The sequence below is a fragment of the Leguminivora glycinivorella genome, chromosome Z (assembly GCF_023078275.1).
Source record: "Leguminivora glycinivorella isolate SPB_JAAS2020 chromosome Z, LegGlyc_1.1, whole genome shotgun sequence".
In the NCBI taxonomy this organism is placed as follows: Eukaryota; Metazoa; Arthropoda; class Insecta; order Lepidoptera; family Tortricidae; genus Leguminivora; species Leguminivora glycinivorella.
In genome coordinates this window covers 27166356-27191912 of record NC_062998.1, presented here as the reverse complement: position 1 = coordinate 27191912, position 25557 = coordinate 27166356, and the positions used below count along the sequence as shown (strand labels likewise).

General features: G+C 37.9%; 1 protein-coding gene across 1 annotated transcript; it reads left to right on the top strand.

Moving 5' to 3' along the window:
- The first annotated feature begins 17305 nt into the window (after positions 1-17305).
- On the top strand, positions 17306-18148 carry LOC125240440. The gene has a single exon (XM_048148333.1). The coding sequence runs from the start codon at positions 17306-17308 to the stop codon at positions 18146-18148; it is 843 nt and encodes a 280-aa protein (XP_048004290.1).
- The last annotated feature ends 7409 nt before the right edge of the window (positions 18149-25557 follow it).

Sequence of the window (25557 nt, the reverse complement as noted above, 5' to 3'; positions counted from 1 at the left end):
GAATAACCCTTCAAAACCTCAAATAAAGTATTATTAATGGTTAGTAATGATAAAAAACTTTTTATTATAAATGTACCACTTTAATTAACAAAGATAAGTGAAGTTTTGTAACATAAAATTACAGCAGCTATATTTTCTGCAGCTAAAACCGCCTATGTCATTGAGAATATTTAATATATTTTGAAATAAGTTCAAAACTTTTGTATATTTTTTCTTTTTTTGCAAATCATAAGTAAAGTGTATGAAAATCAAAGCTTAATCAAAGGGAAACACTGCTTTATATGTATTAATAAGAGAAATATACACATTTTTATTTCTACAGGAAAAACCAACTAAGTTTGCTACTATTTTTTTTAAGTCGTAGTTTTATCGGTAATCAAATACAGCCTGGATATTTTTTACGATTAAGTATTAAACAAGACAATACGGGCTGTAGAATGCTGTATACAAATAGTAATTTTTTTCATGTTATCATATGAAATCGTACCTTCAAATATTAAAATCGCATTATCTCAAAATCACTTTTTTGCACATAGTCGGTATTTGCAGTAAGGGGACGATATACTGTGTTCAGGGCTTCTAATTTCTGCTTTTTGGCCAGCTTGGCCGCCCTGCTCTTTAGACTGACGATTGTCCGTCTGTTCAATATAGGGTCATCTTTCTGCGCTTCTTGCCAGATTTTGGTACCTTTTGACTTCCTGAGGATGTCATAATCTGACAAAAAGCGCAGTAAGTGTTTGTCCTCCTCAACCGAAAATGATTCTTTGTTTTTAGCTGGTTGCAGCAAAGAATCACTTTCGGTCGAGGAAGATGGACCTGGCATTGCCGGAGCGCTTCCCGACTGAGCAGGGCGGTTGCTGGACGCGTACAAAGAAGTATTGACATACATGTCAAGACTGCTTTGTACGCGCCTTTTCTTTGGGGCCGGCACAGCTGGCACAGGCTGGTTAGCAGCCAGTATACTGATGGGGTTGCACTCTGTAGCACTCTGTTTCAAAAACACGTTTTTTGATTTCTGCTCCGTGGCAGCCGTTTTATTTATTGCTAAAGCCGCGGAACCTGCAGTTTCTCCAGAAGGGAGTACCGCAGGTTCTACGGCTTTCGCTGCCAATTCTTGATATTGCGACACAAGGGGGTCAGGTTGTTCCAGTTTTATTTCTGGCTCTGACCCCGCTTGTGTCTGTGTGAATTTATTGGTACTTTTTTTTTATATTGTTTCAAATTTATTATTTTGACCATGTTGCTGGAAAGGGTTTTTGAATGGTCGAGTTTGTTAAGATTTTTACAAATTTTCACAAATTCGACCATTCTGTTGCAATTTTTGTCGACGAAAGCTCGGGGGAAAATTTCAATTTTTTCCTCGACAAACTTCCTTACCTCATCATCCGTAAAGGTGCTCTTTACACACACCTTAGATATTTTGACGGCTAGGCGGCTCGGCTTCATTATAGCGTCGACCACCTCCGACACCGACACTTGAGATTTGATCGTTTCGTTTTTATTTTTTGTTAGCTTGTAAAAATCCGTGTCAAATGTCAGAGGCCCAACTACTATGTCTCGGCTTATAAATTGCTGAGCCGCCGCCAGAACCCTAAAAAGGTGGTGTATCTCGTTAGTATCTGCCTTCTGCGTACCAATTTGTCTATATGCAAACTCAGCATACCGCTTTATCGTGTCTGGCACGCAGAGGCGAGCAAAGTTTTCAGGTCCGATGACTATAGCACTATTAGTGATACGTCGGACACCGTCCTGCGCTCCCTCCGACAAACAGGAGCGCACGGCGGTGTCGTATCTGGAGGGGTTGTCCTCCAGCCAATAGTAAAGAAGGTTTTCGTAAACGAAAACCTTGTTTAGTATTGGCTGTTGCAACAGCCCCCTCCAGTTCATAATGCCGACTATTTCGTCCAATAATTTAGCACCCGTCGCCTCGACATGCTCTTTCCAGTCTAAAACCTCCACGATGCACTTCTTTGACAGGAGGGCGCCAAATACAGCGCCAATCGAGTCAGGATCGGCGCACCTCCTATCAAAAAAGTGCATTGGTACGTCGGCGACGGATGCAAAATTGTACACGGCCTCAATTCTTAAGTCCCCGGCCTCTTTCAGCCCTTTCACATAGCATTTTAGTTGCTGCAGCCATTTAGTAGTCTCTCTGTGGATCTTTTCTTCGATCCCTACGTATTGGCCGAACAATACATCTGCAAACAAAGAGTGCCCTGCTAAATGGTTGGGCACCAAGTGCGCTACAGTTTCATATCCTTGTAGATAAGAGATTTTAGGGAACGCCTCTGGGTTCTTTGCTCCACTGAACGTTCCATAGTTTTAAAAAAAATATTTCTTATAGTACCTAACGGTACCCGAACCCCCACATAAGATATTTTTAATTTTTTCTATATCGAATAATAAAATGTTTTGTGGCAGGTTCGGGTCGACCGTTAGGCCAACGTGAATCTGCATGGACTCAAAACCCTCCGCGTCCATATCAATGGAATTATTCAACCGCTTGACGACGGTGTGCGGAGGGGCTTTGAGTCCATGCTCGCAAGCATAGAAAAATAATTCCACTACATCAGATTCGTCGCGCATAAATTCTGCGACTCTTCGGTGAACATTTTCCGTAAATGAGGCGTAATCAGGCGCCATGACACTAAATTTGGCGTCCTGATTACGCCCCGCAAACAAGTTTCCACAATTCTTGCGTGTTTGTGACCTCGGCGGCAGGTCAGACACCGCCGGGGTCACAACCTTATCGAAGAAAAGCTTTCTTATATTTATAGCCGATGACTTTTTAACGACAGCTAGAACCCGGACGAGTTCGTGATCCGTTTGTAGAAGCCGGAATTCTAGATATTTGCTACTCTGAATGTCGCATCTTTCGTAACGCTCAACAATGGCGTCAATGAGTTTCACGTTGCGACATTCAGAGTAGTAAAAATCGTTGCCAAGTCTTTGGCGCCCGGCTTATATGGATCGAGCGTCCGGGTTAAAATTGCGTAAGAGTCAATGTCAATCGTGACATTGGATGACTCCGATATCGGTATAAATACCGGCATTTTGAAATAAATTAACTACAACTAACTAACAATAATAAATATTTAAATACAATAACAATAACTAACAAAAAAAAATACAACAAATTAACAAACAACAAAAATTTACAATAAATTTACAAAAAACAACAAAAACAAAACAATAACAACAAAAACTTGAACAACGACTTTTCCAACAACACAATAACAATTAATTAAATCTTTCCTGAAACTTTCAATAACCTCGGACAAAGAAAAGTGCATGAAACAAGTCATACATTTTTTTAAAAATCACCCATAAGGTAACCTCGGTTTGACAAAGTGAACCATTTATCCCACTCTATCTCGGTAACGGTTAGTCGCACAGAAAAACTTATTTGACATAAAATGCGCGAAATTACGCATTCTTTACGATAACAGAAGAAAAAATAACATTTTCAGTTTTTCCGACCAAAATTTTCCAAATATTTGACAAAATGAACCATATATCCCACTCTATCTCGGTAACGGTTAGTCGCGCAGAAAAATGTATCCGACATAAAATGCATAGAATTATGCAATCTTTACGACAACAGAATAAAAAAAGTGGAAAACCGATTTTCACTTTTTCCGACCAAAATTTTCTAAGTGGGAGTGTAGGCGTCCCCTAACTCTAGGTTCCACAAACAGTGATTATTCTCCAATCTGTCGAAGAGTGGGCTTCGGGCAACCTCGATCATGTGGTGGATATAACCTTGTCGGTATTGCGGCACCGACAGCATGTGCTTGTTCGTACATGAAGGCGTTAAAAGGTAATTTCCTATATTACTTTCCCCCAATATTTCAATTCTCTCCGATGGGGTTGCTGATGGGTCCTTGGGTCTCCCTATAACGTAGAATTCATGGTTATGCGGGTGACTGGACGACGGTTTGATGATACTCAAGTTGCATTGGTGAGCTTCGAAAATCTCCCTGAGCATTACGATCTGATACGGGTGTCGAAGGAACATCTTGTTAACAAAGGTGCCCTCTGCATGCAGATATGGCCTTACGATTGGCAAGTAGAGTAATATCTTATCATAGTTGTCTGTGTCGGTTTTCGTCTCAGCATCCATACAAAATACCATTATGTTTCCGTTCAGTCGTGCGATTAAGTCCTTGAACTTGCTAACAAACCCGATCTCTGTGATATCAGTGGCACCCATGCACGTTTCTGTAATGCCAACTAGACGATTCATGGGATTGCACACATCCCCCATTAAGGACGGAGGGGATACATTTAGTATATTCTCTTTGATTTCCACCGTCTCGTCTTGGAGGGTGTTATATATCAGGGAGGCCACAGGAAAAAGATGTGCCAAGTAAGACAATATCCCTCCTGACCCTTCCGCCAGCGTGATGACGATATCTCTTGTATGAGTTAGAACAGGATTAATGCAGCCCAAAGTTTCATGAAGTTTAGAAGCAGCTGTGCTAATTCTACCTATTGGTCGAGTAATGTGGTGAATATATCGTGTCCAGAGGGGTGACTTGTCGCTCCCTGTTCGTCTCAGAATTGATTCACTAAAGGCATAGCATGGTGATTTCCTTGCCGGGTAAGCGAGAAACCCTGACGTCAAGCGAGATATGTTTGCCTTGGTAGACAGCTTCTGGTCGATCGTATCAGCAAGAGGCAGTGCAGGTGAAAGATGCTCAGTGAACTCACCCTTCAGGTCTCGCCAGACCAGGATTGCAATTGCCTGGTCGAACCCGTAGAAGTTTGAATACCCATTCAGTGCCACTACAGGGCACAGGTCAAGCCATCGCCTTGCTCCCTGCTGTGCCTGCCAGAATGAACTATGAACTAAGCATGTTACTAAAATCATAATTTTCTACAAAAAATGTTAAAATGTCATTTTGAGCTTAAAATCTGTCAAAGTATCCAGACGTTTTGCTAAAGACACATTTAGCATTCATGTCTACGTAGTCACAAAGACATAACACAATCCAGACGTGTCAGCTGTATAGTCTATTAGCGATAAGGTAAATTTGATAGTGACCCCTCGTTTATAGGTATAAGATATATACATAATTACTTGTTGTATGGGTTCTTAACGTATGCGGAATGAAATCTGGACAAATTTTTGATACCGTACAGAGTAAGTAAAGAAATAAAATAAAATAATGTATAAATGCCAGATTAAAGTTGACATATCTGTCAATTAAGGTAAGTTTCATGACTTCATGAGCATTGGATAACTTTTCTTGAAATTATGGTCAATCGAAATGAACGACATAGCGAAACTGTTTGTAATTTCTACAACACATATTTTCTATGGCCGAATGCGAAGATTGTGGAAATTTTGTAGTAAAGGTTAGAAGCTAACAGTCTATTTTTAATATTTTTTCGGCCTTTTTATTTACAAAAACTACTTACCGCAACACAGCGTGGTTCAAGGAAAGAATTGGCAAGTTTTATGAAAGAGATTTGATTTAAAAAATATCACCCCCTAAGACACGAAATCTCACAGAAAGCTCTGTCTCGAGCTTTCCATGAGATTTCGTGTCTTAGGGGGTTTCGAGGATTCGAATGGGGCAGCGAAACTCATAAAAATATCTTTAATACATGGGCAATATACATTCAAAAAAACTGGCCAAGTGCGAGTCGGACTCGCCCACCGACGGTTCCGTATCCGTACAAACTTTCAATAGGTATAAATTGAAATAGATATCATACACGAAAGAAAAAACGGCAAGGCCCACTGGTGGCCGAAACGCGTGCGCTTTTCAGGGATAAATAATTCTTTATGATGTTAACCGATTTCGACAGTTTTTACTTTATGTAAAAGAGATTTTTTTATGTAAACTTTTGTATTAATTTGAAGTACGATATACGAAAACAAAATTTGCATCTTAAAAAAAATGTTAACATTGGACATAACACAACTTTCGTTAGAAATCTCGCATTGGAGAAAACTAACTCCTCCATTAACGTGATTAAATACACTATTAAAAGCATGAGAGATTATAAAAACACACTAAGTAGGTATGTTATATTAATTTAATTTCATTCCACATAAGCACTAAAACCTGGGTCTGTTTAAAGTTTGTGGTAATATTCAAAATACAAAATGTAGGTCAACTAAAATTCACTTAAGAATTGTGCATGTGTTTAATACATTTAAAGAGAACCTACTCGTCTTGGCTAATCCAGAATAAATATAGATTAGGTTAAGTAATTATTTATGCATGTACTGAATAATTGTATTTTTCATGAAAGAAATAGTAATCAGTAATACCGTAGCAGAACCGTATGTTTCCGTCGTTGCAGCACTATTGTAAGTCACGCTTATTACTTAGAACCCCCGTTCGCAGCAGTCTATTGTCACGGATGGGTAGCTAAGTATTAGGAGTAGGTATACATTGGTAAATTTTTACATGAACAAATTAACATAACATAGAAACTTAGACTTATCATAAAACTTAAAAGCTAGCTTACGTATAAACTATTCCCTTGAAGCATTATACCAAGGATGCTGGCGATATTACCTCGCTGTGTCGCCAGCTCTTTGGTCACCTGATGCAATATCCATATCAAGCGTAGAACAGATTACCTACAGGTTTATTATACCTAATAATTTTCAGTGTCACAAGATGAAGGATGAATGACATTTTACTAACTAATACTAATTAATATGAAATGTTGCTAATTGACTGAATTTCCAAATGTTCTGCATAGACAGTAAGTGGAGAATCCTTAAAAGTGCAGTGAGCCACTTGTCGCTAGGTCGAGTGGAGCTAGGTTGCACATGCCGCTACTGAACGTAGCGCGTCGTAAAAAGTTTGGAAGAAGAAATTAAATTAAGCGTAAGTAACGAGTTTTTAAGTTACATTTAATAAAAGATGTATAACTCTTTGTAGAATATTAGAGTATACTCAATAAAGTGGACTATTATATTAAAACTAACTTCCGTAATTAAAAAAAATTGTCTGACGTCTACTCACTAATGCCGTAGGATTCATAATCTCGGAGTCGGTTGATAGACTAAGGTCTGCCAGTTACAAAAATAGGTAGCATTTTGTCGTTTTCCATAGACTTTCGAACGGCGAATTTGTGCGTTCGATATTCGGTTCCTACATACAAATAATGACGGAAATTATTCGGATGACGGATCTTATTTTCACGGATGCGTAGCCCGTAAAGTACCATTCAAATAGTTATGTAGCTAAGACGGATCTTAATTCACGGACTCTGATCGGGCGTAGTGCGAAACCGGTCTTGTTTTTGTTCTCCTGAAAATATGGAATGAGCCTCTCTGAAAACATTCCCTGAACAAAATTATTAGGATGGTATTCAGTAATATCAGTCAAATGTTTGTTTTTGACTTAATTTATAATGGAGAGTGTCCTCGTAACGCGAGGAGTGTGCTCACAGCAGCTCTACGGTCTGTGAAGTGTTCACGTCGTTAAGGGAACGTTAACAGCGCCCAGAAACGTGACGTGCGTTTTTAGATGTGAACTGGCTAAGTAATTTGTTTGTTGTTACAGGTAAGGGTTTGCAATATTTTACATTGCTTAGCTTACCTAAATCATGCGATACGTTTGTAAACCTTTACCTAAGACCCTCCAGTACCTAATTTATTTTTTAATAATGATTTTGTTTTTTGGTCAACACTCATGTGAATTCAAAAGTTAAAATCTATTAGCCACCTCCTCCCGGAACATTTCGTTTTAACTACGTTTTTCAGATAAGGAAATATGGGCCTGTGATGTTTCCACATAGGCACTCAAAGTACAACTTATCGCACTAGTTCGATAAAGTACCATCATATATAAATTATGCATTGAATAGACAATACCATCGTAGCGAAACGCATTGTGCAAACACGGTTTGGTGTAGTATGACGTAGTAAAATTATCTTGCTATTTGGAGCAAACTCAGCCTAAAATAATTAGAAATAATGTATGGTTTGATGTCGAATGCTACGTAACACTCTTAAGTCTGCCCACTCACTTGCACCGTCGGATAATGTTCCAGCTTGGTTCCAGCACTTCAGTAGTAAGGAAGCAATAACACGCCGCTCTGAAGCAAAGCGCCTCTTTTGTTTTATTTTGCCATTTCGTTTTAGTGCATTCCTTGTTTGTATATGTACAGTGTGTGTATTTCATACGGGCGAATTTCTTAATAAAGATTAGTATTGGACCTAAGGAGCCTAACCACATGTTTTTTTTAATAGATGAGATATTTCTTTCATACATAATTCAGCACGCAATGTTTTACGTCCACATCAATTAGCGTACAGTCAGCCAAGAAAGTGGTTTAGAGCCCCCGCACACTATGGCCACTAGTCGCCACCACTAAATGCGACCACCAGTGATTTGGTCAGGCTCAGACGCGGCCACTCAAACGCTCGGTGTGCGCCGATGCTATACAAAATGTATGGAGAAACGCGTCCGCAGCTATTAGTGGCCACCACTAAGTGGCCAATGTGCGGGGGCTCTTAGTGGTGGTTTTTCGACTCTTGTGTCAAACACATAAGGTCGAAAAGTGGTCAACCACTGTTCAGTTATGGCTTACTGTACCTACCTAAACGTCATTACGACATGACGTTTATGTCATATCAAATTTATATGAACGTCGTACATTGCTACTTGGTCAGATTTAGAAAATTAATTACGTACTCTTAATTAATGACACTTTTTAACAAAATGATTATCCTATACGATTCGTATGATCAGATACTATAACTGGATACATTATTCACCCGTATGGAATCCACACGCTGTATATAATTATGTCACCGTGAAATTGTAAAAACCGTTAGTTTATAATTTCACTAGCGAGATTATGAACTAACGAAATATTGTGAACCGTAACGTACAGTTCACAATTTGACGGATTATTTTTACGTTAGATTATAATCTAACGAAGCGAAACCGTCATATTGTAAACTGTCATGGCGTCGGAACGAAGCTAGCGCTCTGATTGGCCGGTTTTATAGTAGATCGTTCTGTGGCCATAGAGTGACTGACACCAATAGACACAGCTATCACAGATGTCAATCAAAAACCTCATTAAACTTTTATCATCAAAACTCGATATATTGTTTAAGGAAATGGTCGAACTCGCCAAATAAACAAAATTGTCAGTTACTTTTCTTGTTATGTGGCGGCTTAATTGGTATATTTCTTGTGATTTAATATTTAGTTTTCGAAAAAAAAACCGTTAGTTTATAATCTTACCAGTGAGATTATAAACTGACGAGTTATGGTGAACCGTAACGTTCACAATTTAACGGATTATTTTTCGTTAGATTATAATCTAACGGAGAGAAACCGTCAAATTATAAACTGTCATAATATGCGTCAGGAGCTAGTGCCCTGAATGGTCTGTTTTTTGTTAGATCGTTCTGGGCCCATGGTAGTACCTAACATAAATGGACACTACAATCACAGATGTCAATTATTAGTACATTACTCTTCTTTCAGTCGTGTTTTGGTTTATCGACACTCGTTTCAAACTTCCTCTTTTTTTCACTTGTATCGTTCGACGTTTTTAGTCCATACATATGGCCCTTTAATGTTTCGATGTGGGCACATAATTAACCACATTTCGCACTAGTGCCATAAAACTGCACCATGTGTACTGAAATATACTTTTTAATACAGTAGCTCAAAAAGTGCCCGTTTTTTGTCTGTTTAGCTTGCGAGAAGTTGTATTTTACGCACTCATGCGTAAAAAGTATGCGTTCCATTTTACGACTACATATCGAGCTGTTTTAATATTAGTCTATTTTACTAAGACGGCAAAAAAACTATAAACTTACTATTAAGTGATTAATGTTTAAAACATAGATTTTTCATAAATGTAATTGTTTACTTTTAGTCATACTAAACATAAGTTATAAAATGGATTATACTTTGAAAAAGTGGCTCATAATGAGTCGTGTAAACAGAACGTGAAATGGAACGAAACGCGTCGTCTGTCATTTAAAGTAGTGGCGTCTTACCAAATTAACGCAAGCACGTCCAAAAACCTTAATATGTTACGCGATTTGTCATAATCATTTTATGTTATTCGAGGCATAAATGAGTCCATTGAATTAAAATATATTAAACAATCGTCCCAAATCGTAAATGTGTATGTTTTTATGGCACTCAATGAAATAAATAAATTGTGTTGGATGGATAGCAAAATCGAAAATATGAACGCAAGTTTAAAAGCTTCAACCCCCCCCCCCCTACCGCACGCAGGTACGCCTGAATTAAAAAAAAATGCGTCAATGTCAATGCGAAAATTGGGAGTTCGGATAATTTATCGTTTTATTTCGTTGTAGTAGTGTTTTTTCGCAACTGTTTTAAAAAACGTCGTTCGTCACACGTGCGAGAATGTCATTCTTCACTTGTCTCGAGTTTTGCTACTCGCGTCCCGCTCGTGGCAAAATGTTTCTGGACTCGTGAGGTAATGACATACTTCTCGCACTTATATCAAAATGTACTATTTCAGTACAATGGTGCTTTTTTTTACGCACTAGTGCGAGAAGTGGTTCATTATATGTCAGGACGAAACTTCGGAGGGCCATCTGTACTTAAAAACGTCGTACGATACACGTGCGAAAAGGAAATTCGTAACTCGTATCGTGGCGTGTCGATTTAAAACATTAATTTATCGCCACTCGTTTCTAACTTCCTTTTTTACGCACTTGTATCGTAATGTACTATTTTAATACATTAATTGACATCTGTGATTGTAGTGTCTATTTATGTTAGGTACCTACTCTATGGGCACAGAACGATCTAACAAAAAACTGAGCATTCAGAGCGCTAGCTCCTGACGCATATGACAGTTTACAATTTGACGGTTTCTCTCCGTTAGATTATAATCTAACGAAAAATAATCCGTTAAATTGTGAACGTTACGGTTTACAATAATTGGTCAGTTTATAATTTCACTAGTAAGATTATAAACTAACGGTTTTATTTTTTCGAAAATTGAATATTAAATCACAAGAAATATACCAATTAAGCCGGCACATAACAAGCAAAGTAACTGACAATTTTGTTTATTTGGCGAGTTCGATTCCTTACGTTCTATTCCGTTCATTTCCTTAAACAATATATCGAATTTTGATGATAAAAGTTTGACGAGGTTTTTAATTGACATCTGTGATTGCAGTGTCTATTTGTGTTAGTCACTCTATGGCCACAGAACGATCTACTATAAAACCGACCAATCAGAGCGCTAGCTTCGTTCCGACGCCATGACAGTTTACAATATGACGGTTTCGCTTCGTTAGATTATAATCTAACGTAAAAATAATCCGTCAAATTGTGAACTGTACGTTACGGTTCACAATATTTCGTTAGTTCATAATCTCGCTAGTGAAATTATAAACTAACGGTTTTTACAATTTTACGGTGACATATACAAGCTCATTTACACTATGTAAGAATTCGCATGCAAGTTTGGATAGGTAGATATAGTCACGTGCAATAATATGTTAAGGAATGCAATTAGTGTTTCACATAATTTTGCGGCCTTCGAAGAATAACATAATATTTTAGGAGGCGACGGAGGCGACTGCACAAGTGTAAATTATGATATCGAATAATTTGATTCGCATCATCATCATTGGTCTTATGTGTGATGTATTAAGCAGCGTCCATAACGGCCGCGACTGGTACTATACAACTACATATCGATGGCGAAGTGCCATGAACTCCTAACTATGTAAGTACGAAAACCTAAGTATTGTAGTTGGGAGTTCGTGGTACTTCACCGTCGATATGTCATAGATAGTCAAATAAATATATAGAAAATATATAAATAACAGGTTTCTATAATCAAACCAGTCAAAAAGAATGCAAATGTAAAAGCTATAGCTCAAAATTTAGACAATTGAGCCACTCTGCTGCGTCTGGTGTGAGTTGCAGTAGGTCTTATCTAGCCGCGGTGTATGAGTGCAGAGGACAGCGTTCGATGAATCCTTCCAACCCAGTCGATAATAATAAATAAACCCTGCGGTTTCAGGATGTAATTTTTTTAAATCTAAAATGCATTTTATTGATTTAGCCAAATGATGTTATTCAAAAATAAAAGTAAAATCTTTTCAAACAAATGTGGTAAATACTAATGCAGACATCTGCCCTAGGGGATGGTGATTTACGCACACTATCGTCATCCAACCTCCCCTTGACGCAACCCTATACCTTTTAGCATATAATATCTCCCAATTTACTATCGGTTTATGTATTTATGATAAAAGCATCAGAATAAGAAGAAGGCTTTGTTGCAAAAAATCTTAACAATATTTTTTATAATCCCTTTTTTTACTTTTTTAAAGGATATAATGGTGCTTTCAGAATCCTTGCGTTTTATTAAAAAAAAAACCGGCCAAGGGCGAGTTGTACTCGCGTTCCAAGGGTTCCGTACACCAGAAGAAGGGCTTAAAGCGCCTTCTTTTTTTAAGGCACTTATGTCATTTTGTCTTATGTCATTTTTCAATCGATATTTTGAACAATTTCTAAAAAAAAACGAAACAGAAATGTATTAAATGTAATATTCAAAGGCGTTCATACAATTTCAAGAGATTTGGTAACTTCTTGCAACGGCAGTGAGTGAAATTCGTAATTTGAGTTTTTTTTTTGAGTCCGACTTACGCTTGACTGTAGATAATTAATTCCATGATAACAGCTTGCGTTACATTTAGAACGCAAAGTTGTCAAACAAAGGTTATTTGTGGCTTAATTCATACTTAAATATCTTTTTTTGCTGGTGCACCATTTAATTCAGTTAAATCTCATTAAACTACAGTGGAAATTATTTGAAACATAAACATTTTCTGGCCTCAGTACACTAAAATGAGGTGGTAACTTTCGTTACAGAAATTGGACATGGGTTTTTAAAGCATCATTTAAATACGATTTTTTTATTTCCATATTGGTTTACGAATTTTCTTGTAACTTGATAGATATATGGGTCGGGAAGGCACACGAGTGAAACGACAGGTAGCCATTAGCGAACTGCTTTATTATATTGGTAACAGGGTGGGCGCAGCCACCGCGCGTACTTATCTATACCTATGCATGCATATACAACAATCCCTTCCCCATAGTTCCTTACTCTAACCTAAAACTAACACGTCCTTATTATTCTAAAAATATTGTTTATAATCAAAACGCGGTCGAGCATGTCTGAGTCTCGTGGACGAGTCCGCGGTCCCGGGAGGCGCGTTGTCCGGCGCCGCGCGGTCGGCGGCGAGCGCCGGCGCAGGCACGGTAGCCGGGCTTGCCGCAGCTACTGACTCCTTCTCTGTAGGCGTCGTATCTTCCTCCTCCACCGTCAGTTCCTCTTCGACATTGAGGCCTGTAGGCTGGTGAGACGGGGATTGCCTGGTCATTGCCTCTGATTCATCGGCTGAAATGTCGGGCGGTGCCATTGATGGTAAGGCGGCCTGTGGGCCGGAATCAAAAATGGGAGGTAAGTCAGGAGGTGATAACTCGCTGTCTCCAGCCGGTGTTTGACTGGACTCGGGATGACTCACGGCTGTCGGTGTGACTTGGCCCTTATATTTAATAATTTGATTTATGTGTCTTTTCACTATTTTGTTTGTTTTGTTGTCCTTTATGAGATAAAGCACACGACCTAATTTTTTGATTATAGTCCATTGGATCCAAGTGAAACGATTTTTATTTATAAAGTTTTTATATAAAACTGGCTCGTTCGTAATAAATGAACATCTGTTTACTCCACCGTAATATTTAATCTGCGAGCACTGTTTATTGTGAACAAAAGAGTCAGATGTGGTGAGCGGAGTTGATGATGATGACTTTTCTGATGTAACACGTAACAAATCTAATCGTGATCTCAACTGTCTACCAAATACCAGCTGTGCTGGTGATTTCCCTGTAGTAGTGTGTTTTGAATTCCTGTAGTGAAATAGGTATTTTAACAATTGGTTATTCACGCGTGGGTTCGTATCCCATCCTCGTCGCCACTGATAGATATATGGGTCGGGAAGGCACACGAGTGAAACGACAGGTAGCCATTAGCGAACTGCTTTATTATATTGGTAACAGGGTGGGCGCAGCCACCGCGCGTACTTATCTATACCTATGCATGCATATACAACAATCGTGTCAGTCAAGAGTACAGGTATGTTTATGTAGCAAAAAGGAATTTTAATATTTTTCAATTATGAAAATAAACATGCAAAACATTGGTAACTTGCATTTCAAGAAATCAGTAACTTTTGTTACGTCCGAATGAAACGTATTTTTTTATAGTTAGTGATCGAAATATGAAGTAAAAGTTACAGAAGTAATAAAATACAAGATTCCTTGATTTTGAGGGATATGAGGGAAGGTTATATTATTTCCCCCAAAAAAGATATTCAGTTATTAATAATTTTTAGGATTTTTTTATGTTATTTTAGTATTTTTCTAAAAATCTCAGCTACTTTTTATACATACATACATACATACATATGATCACGCCTGTATCCCATAAAGGGGTAGGCAGAACACATGAAACTACTAAAGCTTCAGTGCCACTCTTGGCAAATAAGGGGTTGAAAGAAAACGAAACTGTGACATTGCAGTGACAGGTTGCCAGCCTCTCGCCTACGCCACAATTTAACCCGTATCCCATAGTCGCCTTCTACGACACCCACGGGAAGAAAGGGGGTGGTGAAATTCTTAACCCGTCACCACACAGGCACTACTTTTTATAATTAGAAAAATACCTTGAATAAAATGTGAGTCTTAATTAGTTCAGTTTACGCACGTATCTTAAAAAGCACTCCTTTTAAACTTTAAAAAAATTGACATACTTAGTTAAACTCAGTTTATTAAAAAAAATCGGTTCAAGTAAGGTCTAGAGCCAAAGAACATTACCCCATAACCAGATTTTAAAAATTCTGACCTCAAAAAATTAATTTTTGTCGCTCTCTGCCATGGAATTACCCAGATTTATAATGGGTTTTCCTGTACCTATTATCTAATCTAAAAATTGAAGGCTATGTCGTGTACTTTTTTCAAAATTTTACTCTTAATAGTTTCGGAGAAAAGGCCCCATGGTAATTTTTTGCTTAAATTACTTGACTAAAAATTATTAAAAAGAAATATCTTTGAAATACTTATTAAAAGCTCTTTCATTTGTTATATAACAAAATATAGTTCATAAAAACTTAGATTTTTAATTTTCACTCATGTTTGTCAAACTGTCAAGTAGCCAAATATTCGAAATGTGTTAAATTCTCTTTACCCAATGTAAGGAAGACAGACTCTATCATCACGCTGAACGGCGAAAACCTGGACCTTGTCGAGAATACGCTTTTTCTTGGCCTTACTTTAGATTGCAATCTGCAATGGGGTCCTCATATATCTGCCCTTGCAAAAAGGTTGAGTTCTGCTGCGTATGCCGTAAGGAGAATTAGGCAATTCACTGATGTGGAGACAGCTCGCCTAGTTTATTTCAGTTACTTTCACAGTGTTATGTCTTACGGCATATTGGCCTGGGGAAAAGCAGCAGATATACAAACCATCTGCGTTCTCCAGAAAAGGGCAATACGATCTATCTACAACATGGCGTCACGTGACTCACTGAAGGAACGCTTTAAGGAGATAGACATCCTTACAGTAGCTTCACAATACATACTAGATGTGATAATGTATACTCATAAGAATATAGAGTCCTTTAAGAAACTGTCAGATATTCATAGTAATAATACATGGAACAAACATAAGCTAGCGCTGTCCAAGTTTCGTCTACAGAAAGTGAAGAAATCGTTCCTGGGAAACTGTGTTACATTTTATAATAAAGTACCCTTAGAGGCATGGGACTTGCCCTTTACTTCATTCAAGAAGTACATAAAAAGTGCACTTCTCAAAAAGGGGTTCTACAAAATTGATGATTATCTGGGAGATACTACACCATGGCCGACTATCCATCCAGGCTCAAAATCTGTCATAGTTTTGCTAGCAGTGTCCCGGGGAGACATTGTGTCATGCTTAAGGTGCTGTTGCCACTGGCTGTTCAAATTATTGTTCCTTATTTATTGTATAATTATAATTTTGTATATATTGACTTGTTGAGTACATACTACTACATTTTTATTTCTAGTACTTTGACACTTGGAGAGCCTTTACACCTCCAAATTTTTATTTTTTATTATATCCCATTAATTATAATTGACTGTGGGGACCTTTTACATCTCCCAAGATCTTGTTTCAGTTAAGTCAATTTAAGCTATGTAACATACAATCACGGAATGTTGTGTCATACATCTAGGTATACGGTATTGACTTATTATTTGAATATTTAATACAGCCCGGACAGCTTGAACATGTCATGCTCGCTTAAAAGTCTCTGCTTACGGTGGCGTCGTTAATCAGGTCGCCACCTTCCCGAATATAGGTTGAGGGAAGCGATGGCTGAGATACGCGCCATACTCGTGAACGGGTGCTGTTTGTGAAGACCGGTCTGTTTCAGCTAATAGGCCCCTATAACTATTAGATTGTAACATAAATTTTGATTACATTGAGGCACCCTGTTCGGTCCTTGTTTGTTTATTTTCTTTCTGACTCTTGGAGACCATATACATCTCCAAGGAAAAAAAATGTAGATTAAGTATATACATCTCCAAGGAAAAAAGTAGATTTTTCTATTTTTTTTTCTTTAGTTGTGACATCAAGAGTCATTTACAACTCTAAAGTTATTTTAGTTATCTTTTATTTGTATCAGTTCGTTTTTTTTTGTTTTCATCATGTATATTTTTTCTTTTTTTTATGTACTTAAAGTACACTTAGAGACTATACATCTCTAAAATCTCTTATTAATCATAGTAACTTTGTATAATTCATTGAAATGAATTTCCATAGAGTAGGTACCTAGTCTGTTAATTTAATATTTCTTTTTTTTATGAATACTTTTGCTGATTAAATTGTATCTCGTTTTTTAATGCATGTTAATTATAAGATGTAATGTTTTGAAAAGAAGTGGCCCGCCGAGTTTCTTGCCGGTCCCATAGTGGATACCCCCCTCCAACTGAGGGGGTACTGAAATCTTCTCGAGGCTGAGGCGTAGGGTTAGAGCCGGCGTAGCTTTATTTGATTTGACGTTCATATTCAGGGCATTAGGCCAGCCAACGGGACAGAAAAACAGCATATTAAATATTCACCGACACAATTGCCTGCAGATTAATCAAGGTCGGGGCAGGAACGCCTATCTAGAAACAGTTGTCGCCCTTAATGACAAAAATGCCAACATTGATTTTGCATTCATATCTGAGCCATATGTCCAGTCAACCACAAAGCAAATGAAAGCACCACCTGGATTCACCACATATCAATTCGCACTCCCTGATCGTCCGACCCGAGCGGCTATATGCATTGGGAACAATTTTATCTCCACCCTAGGGGTCACACAATTCTCAAATCCTAACCTGTGCATAGTGCAATTGACGGAGCAATCGGGGAAGAAAATGTACCTAACCTCTATATACGTCGAGCCGATAAACGACGCAAATGATACCTTAAAGGGATTAGAAGCATTCCTGAGGGAAACAGCTGATTCTACACACATTATCGCGGGAGACTTTAACGGGTGGCATAGTCTTTGGAACTGCCCCAAAAATAACGCTAGAGGGAACGTAGTCTCAGACATGGTCATAATCAATGATTTGACTGTCTGCAACACTGGCTCCAACCCTACGTTTGAAGTCATCACTGCAAGCGGACCGCGTGTATCAATAATAGACCTCACCTTGCTAAAGAGCCAACCGCCTCACGGACACCGTGCAATTAAAGTTCTTGACTGGAAAGTTGATACTAACATCTGCCCGTCCTCTGACCATCACGCCATAACTTTCACTGTATCTACAGCACCTCATAAGTCTGCTCTGTTTAAAAATAAAGCTAAACTATCGACATTCCGCTACGATACATCCAGGGTCAATTGGGAGGAAATGGCTGATGAGTTCAAAACTAAACTAAGCCCTGTAATCCCCTCGGTGGAGCACATAATGTCATGCACAGAAGACCAGTTAGATGCTGAAATTACCCACGTGACCGAGGGAATAATAAAAATTTGCGACGAATTGCTCCCACGATCGAAAGGTCCCCCTACCCGACCACCCGTAATATGCCTACTTGGAAAATAAATATTTCATTTCATTTCATTTCATTTCGTATAATAACTCCATTGAAGCAACTTCCTAATTAATACTGAAGTCCGAAAAGTTGTTAGTAGGAAGCTTTGTAGACCCTTGTAGCACAAATAAAATAATACCGTAATATGAAGCAAAAATAAAATATTGGCTTCGTGCGAAGGGCATGGAGGGGGTAAGCAAAGCAATCGCAGTGCTTGCGGTGGTCAAAATCGACACTGAAAGTGGTTTTGCCATCTTGCCATCTATCAAAACTCATAAAATATAATACAATGTGTAATGTTTGAAATGGGGCACATGTTTCGTTGTTAATTGTACAAATAGGTAATGGCATAAAATAGTCGTTGCACGTTCTATGCGTTTCTTAGAGCACACTGGAAATTGGATCAAAGAACTAAATGAATAGCTGCCGTGAAAAGAAAACTTAAGTGATATGTCAAAACAAAACATTATAATAGATTATATTTAAGCTTTGTTTACCTAATATTGTTCAATACGCTGTTAGTATTTTTCCTACCGTAAAAGATTATGCTTAAAGATTCAGGCCGGCCTGGGAATAGGCCCGTGTCGGATATTTCTACGGCCGCGGACATGACTAGGTACTTACGTTTAGACTTGTTTTATATGGCATTAACGGGACGGAGGTATAGCGAATGCCATATCACTCGCTCGTGGAACTTCTACCATTACTCCTATGTTCTTCAAGATTCCTTATTTATATGCCTTACCAGCACCAATTTCTTGCCTCTTTCTGTGGTCTGGGGTTGGAAGTTTATATATTGTTAAAGATATTGTTTTTTCGCACTTTTCCGCCATTTCATCTTTATCTTTAAATAATAAATAGTAAATCATAATATTATTTAATTTATTTAATTATTTATTAAATAATTTCTAAATACTAAATAAGCCTGACATTGTGATAATAGATCGACCGCAACGCCGGGCAGTGCTCGTTGACATCACCATCCCCCATGATGAGAATCTCGTGAAAGCCGAGAAGGACAAGTCCAGTAAGTACCTAGACTTGGCTTACGAGATAACCACCATGTGGGATGTTGATTCAACGATCATTGTTCCGATAGTCGTTTCAGCGAACGGTCTCATAGCGAAGAGTCTCGACCAACATCTTAAGAGACTCTCGCTAGGTGGCTGGATCAAGGGCCAGGACCCAGGTGCAGAAGGCGGTGATCTTGGACACAGCGCGGATAGTTCGACGGTTCCTCTCTCTGCAGCCCTAACCACCGGCAGCTTGGGCCCTGTCCCGCTGCTGACGGCACCCTAGGTTAGGTTTTTTATAATGTGTTTATATATTTTGTATTGTTTTTATGTGGTTTTGTATTTTACTTTTATAATCATATTATAAAAATACCTAGCCTAAGAAAGAAAATAAATACTAAATAATAATTAAGCTATAAATGTGATTTTGGATAGCTACATATTGAGCCACAGGCAGCGATTGTTAATATACCTAGATGTCTAAAGAGCTCTCAAAAATGACCCCACGAATATTGTGCCACGGTAGGCGGGGCCTCAATATTGTGCCACGGAGCTTATCAGTGCGCTAAAATGGCGGCCAGTCGGAACAGTTGTAGTACGGCATATTTAGAATATATGTTTACAAAAAGAATATGCCGTACTGTTTTGTAATATCATGTGCTAGTCGTTCCAACAAATATGGAGAAAAATATGGGATTAAGTTTCATGTGTAATTTGGCGAGGATCATAATTATTTCGATTTATTTTGTACGAGCTATTTTTGTATGGGGATGATGTTATGCAATATTTTTAATAGCCATTGATTTTTAAAAACTTTCATTTTTGTATAATTTTATTCGAAGCGTTTCTCCCCGGCACTGTTTTACTACTTAAATGCTTACACTATGCCGGTAGATATTACTAAATTCTCATTCCTATGCCACTGGCATAAGTCAATTTTTTATTCCTATGCCAGCGGTATAGGGATATGAAGTTTTTAGTTGAAGGTCGCGCTATAAATGAAAAACATCTGACCATCCCCCCTAAATATATAGTGCGATAGGGACGACCAGATGTTTTATTATTTATCGCGCGACCATGCTTGCCTGCCTGCTGTGCGGCCGACATAGGCCAGTAAACTTGTTTAAACACACGTACGTGTCAGTGGCATAGGAGTTCGATTATTTTGATCACAGACCTTGTATCACCGGCATAGTGGTTTAAATGGCCAATCTGAACACATTGGTGGACACGTATGGTATACCTAGCATACGCGTAGTCATTTGTTTCCTTTGGTCTATGACAGATGACGTCACTAAGCGTCCCTGAACGAGTTAATTTAGAAGGTTGTAGAATAGAAATAGAAGTGACCTGTGGTCCGGTGTCAGTACGGCGTATTATGATTTTGGAACCACTTTTCGGCTGACATTTTGTTTGAAAGTAGTGTTCTATGTTATTATCTTTCGGTGGCGATGTCAAAGTAATTACATATTTAAGGGCCGGTTTTTCAGTCGCCAGATAAATATATCTACCAGATAAAGTTATCACTATCCTTTTCATCACACGTATAAATGACAATGACAGCTAACATTTATCTGACAGATATTATTTGTCTGGCGATTGAAAAACCAACCCTAAAAAGGTAAAATTTATAAAATGAAAGCCTGCGTTTAACACCTGTTAACAACTGACAACAACCTGAACGTGACTATACATTGATATACAGATATAAATTTAATTTATCTAGCCATAAAAATACTTATTATAGCGGAATATGTACGACATAATTAATATTTTCATATGTAGGTTGTTACTTCATAACAACAAATTAATTATGTAGTTATTTTTTAATATGCATAAAATTAAAATTATTTTTGCTTGGTTCTGTAATGTATGACATAAACCCATCCCTTTTCGTGTCAAATTTTAGTCAAATATGAACCGCGAATTCTTAGCTGCCAGTACGTACAGCAAGAAGGTTATTAGCCGAATAAAATCGCTGATTGGTAGTTAGTGACATTATATGCATTTCAGCTACACTTATCTGTGTGCATTAGTATAAAAGAGATGACTATTGTTTTGTTTACCAGTTTTGATTACAGGGCCTGTAAAGGTATTGTCTTATGTAAATGTAGGCGTAATTGTGTATGTGTGCTAAACGGTGCCAAGAATTTGAACTGTAATGTTCTTAAAGGCGGCTTCCATGTTTATCTTACTTCGTTGGCCACAGGCCATCAAATATATGATGCATATATATGTCGCAGGGAAATGGCCAAAACAGAGATTTCATCAAATCACTAAGGGATATGATCAAATCACGCAGGATGTCAAAATGGTGAATCCATTTTATCATTTCTCTAGAAAATTTCAGTCATTTGACTAAATCCCTTACTCTGTTTAGTGAAATCACAAAATCGACCAATAGACACGCCACGTTTTGTCATTTCACTAGATTTGTTTAGGGATTTGATAATTTCCATGAACCACGTCAGTAAGTTGACGAAACGAACTCAAAAAGTCAACTAGTTTTAACATTTCCCTAAACTTAGAGATTTGATCAAATCTCTGTTTTGGCCATTTCCCTGCGACATATACATCACCATGCATTTAAGGGTTAATATCATGATATTATGTCAATACACATTTTGATCAAAACAAATTTGTAGGCATCCTCAATGTAGTTATGATAGTAGGTAAATATTTTTTAATAGGTGGCGTTTAAAAATGGAGGTAGGTACGATTCTTAGTTATGAATATTGTAAATCCTATACAAGGTGCTCGCGAGGAACCCGTATAACTTGAACCACGCGTTTCTGAGGCCAAAAGAAAGAAAAAATGTTATATGAATTTTTAAATTTTACGTGAAAAAAATATTTTTTTTGTTTTTTTTTTTTACTGTTTTGGACGTATTTTCACATAAAAAGTATTTTTTATCCATAAAGTTGGCAATTAAAATGAGTTCCTTAATTTATTTTTCTAAAAACCAATTTTTTTGGAAGTTTTTCTTGTCAAATTTTGACATCTATCAATGACCTCCACAATTACGCATCAGCGCCGTTAAGAAGACCTTTTCTACTGAGTAACAATACGGAAATGTTTTTTTTAATTGGCAATAACTCTGAAACTAGACGAAATCTAGAAAAGTTTATATGACATTTTAGTCTTAAAATGTGACCAAGAATATGCCGTTATAGTTATATGGGTTCCTCGCGAGCACCTTGTATAAATAATCCCTGGTATCACTATGTATTTGTTCATATAAATAAATAAACATCGGGGGACTACTTACACAGATCATCCTACAGCCCAAATTAAGAGGCCTTATTCCTAAAGACGAGCGTTTTTGGCAAAATGTAACCTTTTTCATTCAAAATTATAAAGAAACTATAAATGATTATTAAAAAACTTATAATGTTCCTAAAAGAACATGTCTTAAGCTAGGTAGTAATTGGATAATATTTTAAAATATGTCATTTTATACTTAAAAAAAAATCAGTTTTTTCGGAAGACGTTTTCAAATTTCATAGTGGGATAACTGGTTTCGAATCGTGATAGTGCTGTTAAAAATGTCGTTTGGGGTAATAAATGATCACAATCCTATTTATTATATCCTATACGAGGTAATCAACGTTTGACATTTTAAGATTTATTTGAAATGGAGGATAAATAACCTTCCGTGTCTTCCCCATTTTTTCGATAAATAGTACATTACATCAGAGGCCGGGAAAATGAGGATTTCCGGCCAAGTGGGTATATACTATACCGGATAGGGATACGAGGCCGGGAATCCGTTTTCACGCCGAGGCATGTATAGTGCTTTTCTCAAACATACAATGAAATAAAAAAAATGCTCTAAAGGACAATATTTTATAAAAAAAAAGTTACTTTGCAGGCCTAGGCCTAAAAAATAATATGAAATCCCTTTACAGTCCTCTCGAGTTGTTGCGCCCAAAAAGCGATACTTCCCAGCCCATTTTAAGGAACGTAAAGACAATATTTCATTGCATGTTTGAGAAAAAGAGGTTTACATTGTGTATTTTTCCTGCGGTTCCTGCGTATATTGTAACTCTTAAACAAAAATATCCTAAACTAGAACTTCTTGTTGACATAATCAAAAAAAATCATACATATAGGACATACCTTTCTGTCGATAGACATTTTTTTAAAGCACCTAAAATCCGAATAAAATACACTGTGCTGACACGGGCCCGCTCAGTCTGCGCCGAGCGCTCGTAGACAACGGACCTGCGTTCGATCGTCCGGCGCTCCTTGCTTTCGTAAGCAGCTAGATAGTTCCGAGACATGCTGTATACTGCGACTAAACAAATCTTGATCCTGTCGGTGGCAAACAAGCATACGGTCCGCCTGATTTTTATACATGCAATTTTAGAAATCGATTTGCATTTCAGATGGTTATATGGATTTCAATTTTTACTTGAAATCTGATGAGAGTTTGAATTTTTACTATATTTCGGGACCAGGACGAGGTTCTGGTTCTCATGATGGAGTCAGGAGATGGTCAACAGAACTGCTACTCTACTCATCCCAACTCCACCATGATTGGGCTCATTAGATTTGGGCTGACGAGCAGAATCGATCTAGATGAGGTCCAAGGTCTCATGATGGAGTCAGGAGATGGTCAACAGAACTGCTATTCTACTCATCATAACTCCACCATGTTTGGGCTCATTAGATTTGGGCTGACGAGCAGAATCGATCTAGATGAGGTCCAAGGTCTTCTGATGGAGTCAGGAGATGGTCAACAGAACTGCTATTCTACTCATCCTAACTCCACCATGTTTGGGCTCATTAGATTTGGGCTGACGAGCAGAATTGATCTAGATGAGGTCCAGGATCTCATGATGGAATCAGGAGATGGTCAACAGAACTGCTATTCTACTCATGATAACTCCACCATATTTGGGCTCACTAGATTTGAGCTGACGAGCAGCATCGATCTAAATGAGTTCCAACGTGTCGTGATGGAGTCAGGAGATGGTCAACAGAACTGCTATTCTACTCATCGTAACTCCACATGTTTGGGCTCATTAGATTTGGGCTAACGAGCAGCATCGATCTAGATGAGGTCCAAGGTCAGGACTGTCAGGAGATAATTCAAGTCCTGAAGTGTGGTTCTGGTTACCCTGTAGTTAAGGAGCGTTCATTAATCACGTCATATTACATTTTTGGCCTATTTTAAACTGTCTGACAATAATAATGAAATCTTACTTACTGGCCTAAAAATCTTATCTTACTTGACTAAAAATTTAATACAATATCTCTACTCTATTTAATACAAACCTTGGGATAAGTTGACAAAGCGGACCCCAGGATCCCATAAGCCGTGGCAAATGCCGGGATAACGCAAGGAAGATATTCGTCTTTGGGTCAAAGGAACAACATATGTATGCAAAATTACAGTAAATCGGTTCAGTAGTTTTAGAGAAAATTGGCTGTGACAGACGGACAGACAGAGGCACGAGTGATCCAATAATTCCTTTTTCCTGTTTGAGGTACGGAACCCTAAAATAATAGCGCCGAAATATGATTTTTTGTTTACTACCGTTTACCACTACTATCCATACAATGTACAGTCACCGGCATAAATAAGTGATGATTTCTGTACCTTGTCATATATTCTTTGAAATGTCATACGAAATTGTCGAACGATCTATAGCGACTAGGTATAGAAATCTCATCACTCCTTTATGATGGTGACTGTAGCACAGAGAAACAAAAAAAGTAATATGTTTCAACCCCACCCCTCCCCCTTCTCCATCATGATGATAGTTGGTGATTTTTCCATTTTTTACCCCCTTAGGAGAAGAGTATCCAAAAACGCTGCTGAAATCACTTTTCTCTTATTCTCTAATTTCAAGTCTATAACAAAAAAAATCATCCCCCTATAAACTTACACCCCATTTTTACGCCCTTATGGGTGGAAGTTTTCATAATCTATTCTTATCTCTTGTAAAACTTTAAAAAAAGTCCCCATGTAAAACCAAAAGAATTGTTACTAGCAATTAAATTCAAAACTATCAAGATTATTCTTGCCTGTATTGAAACACGCGTTGCTATCATCGATGGCTATTTCACGAATTTGATGAGTGCTCAAAGGAATAAGGGCTCGTACCTGCTAGGCAACGACATACAACCACCGTTGACCACGAATAAAGTAAATAATTCGGGACGCCGTGGTGTTTATACCGATGTATATACACATGTATATATATATATATGTATATATGTACCAGCTTTTGCCCGCGGCTTCGCTCTAGAAAGAGACAAAAAGTAGCCTATGTCACTCTCCATTCCTTCAACTGTCTTTAATTAAAAAATCACGACAATTCGTCGCTCCGTTTTGCCGTGAAGGACGGACAAACAAACAGACACACACACACTTTCCCATTTATAATATTAGTATAGAT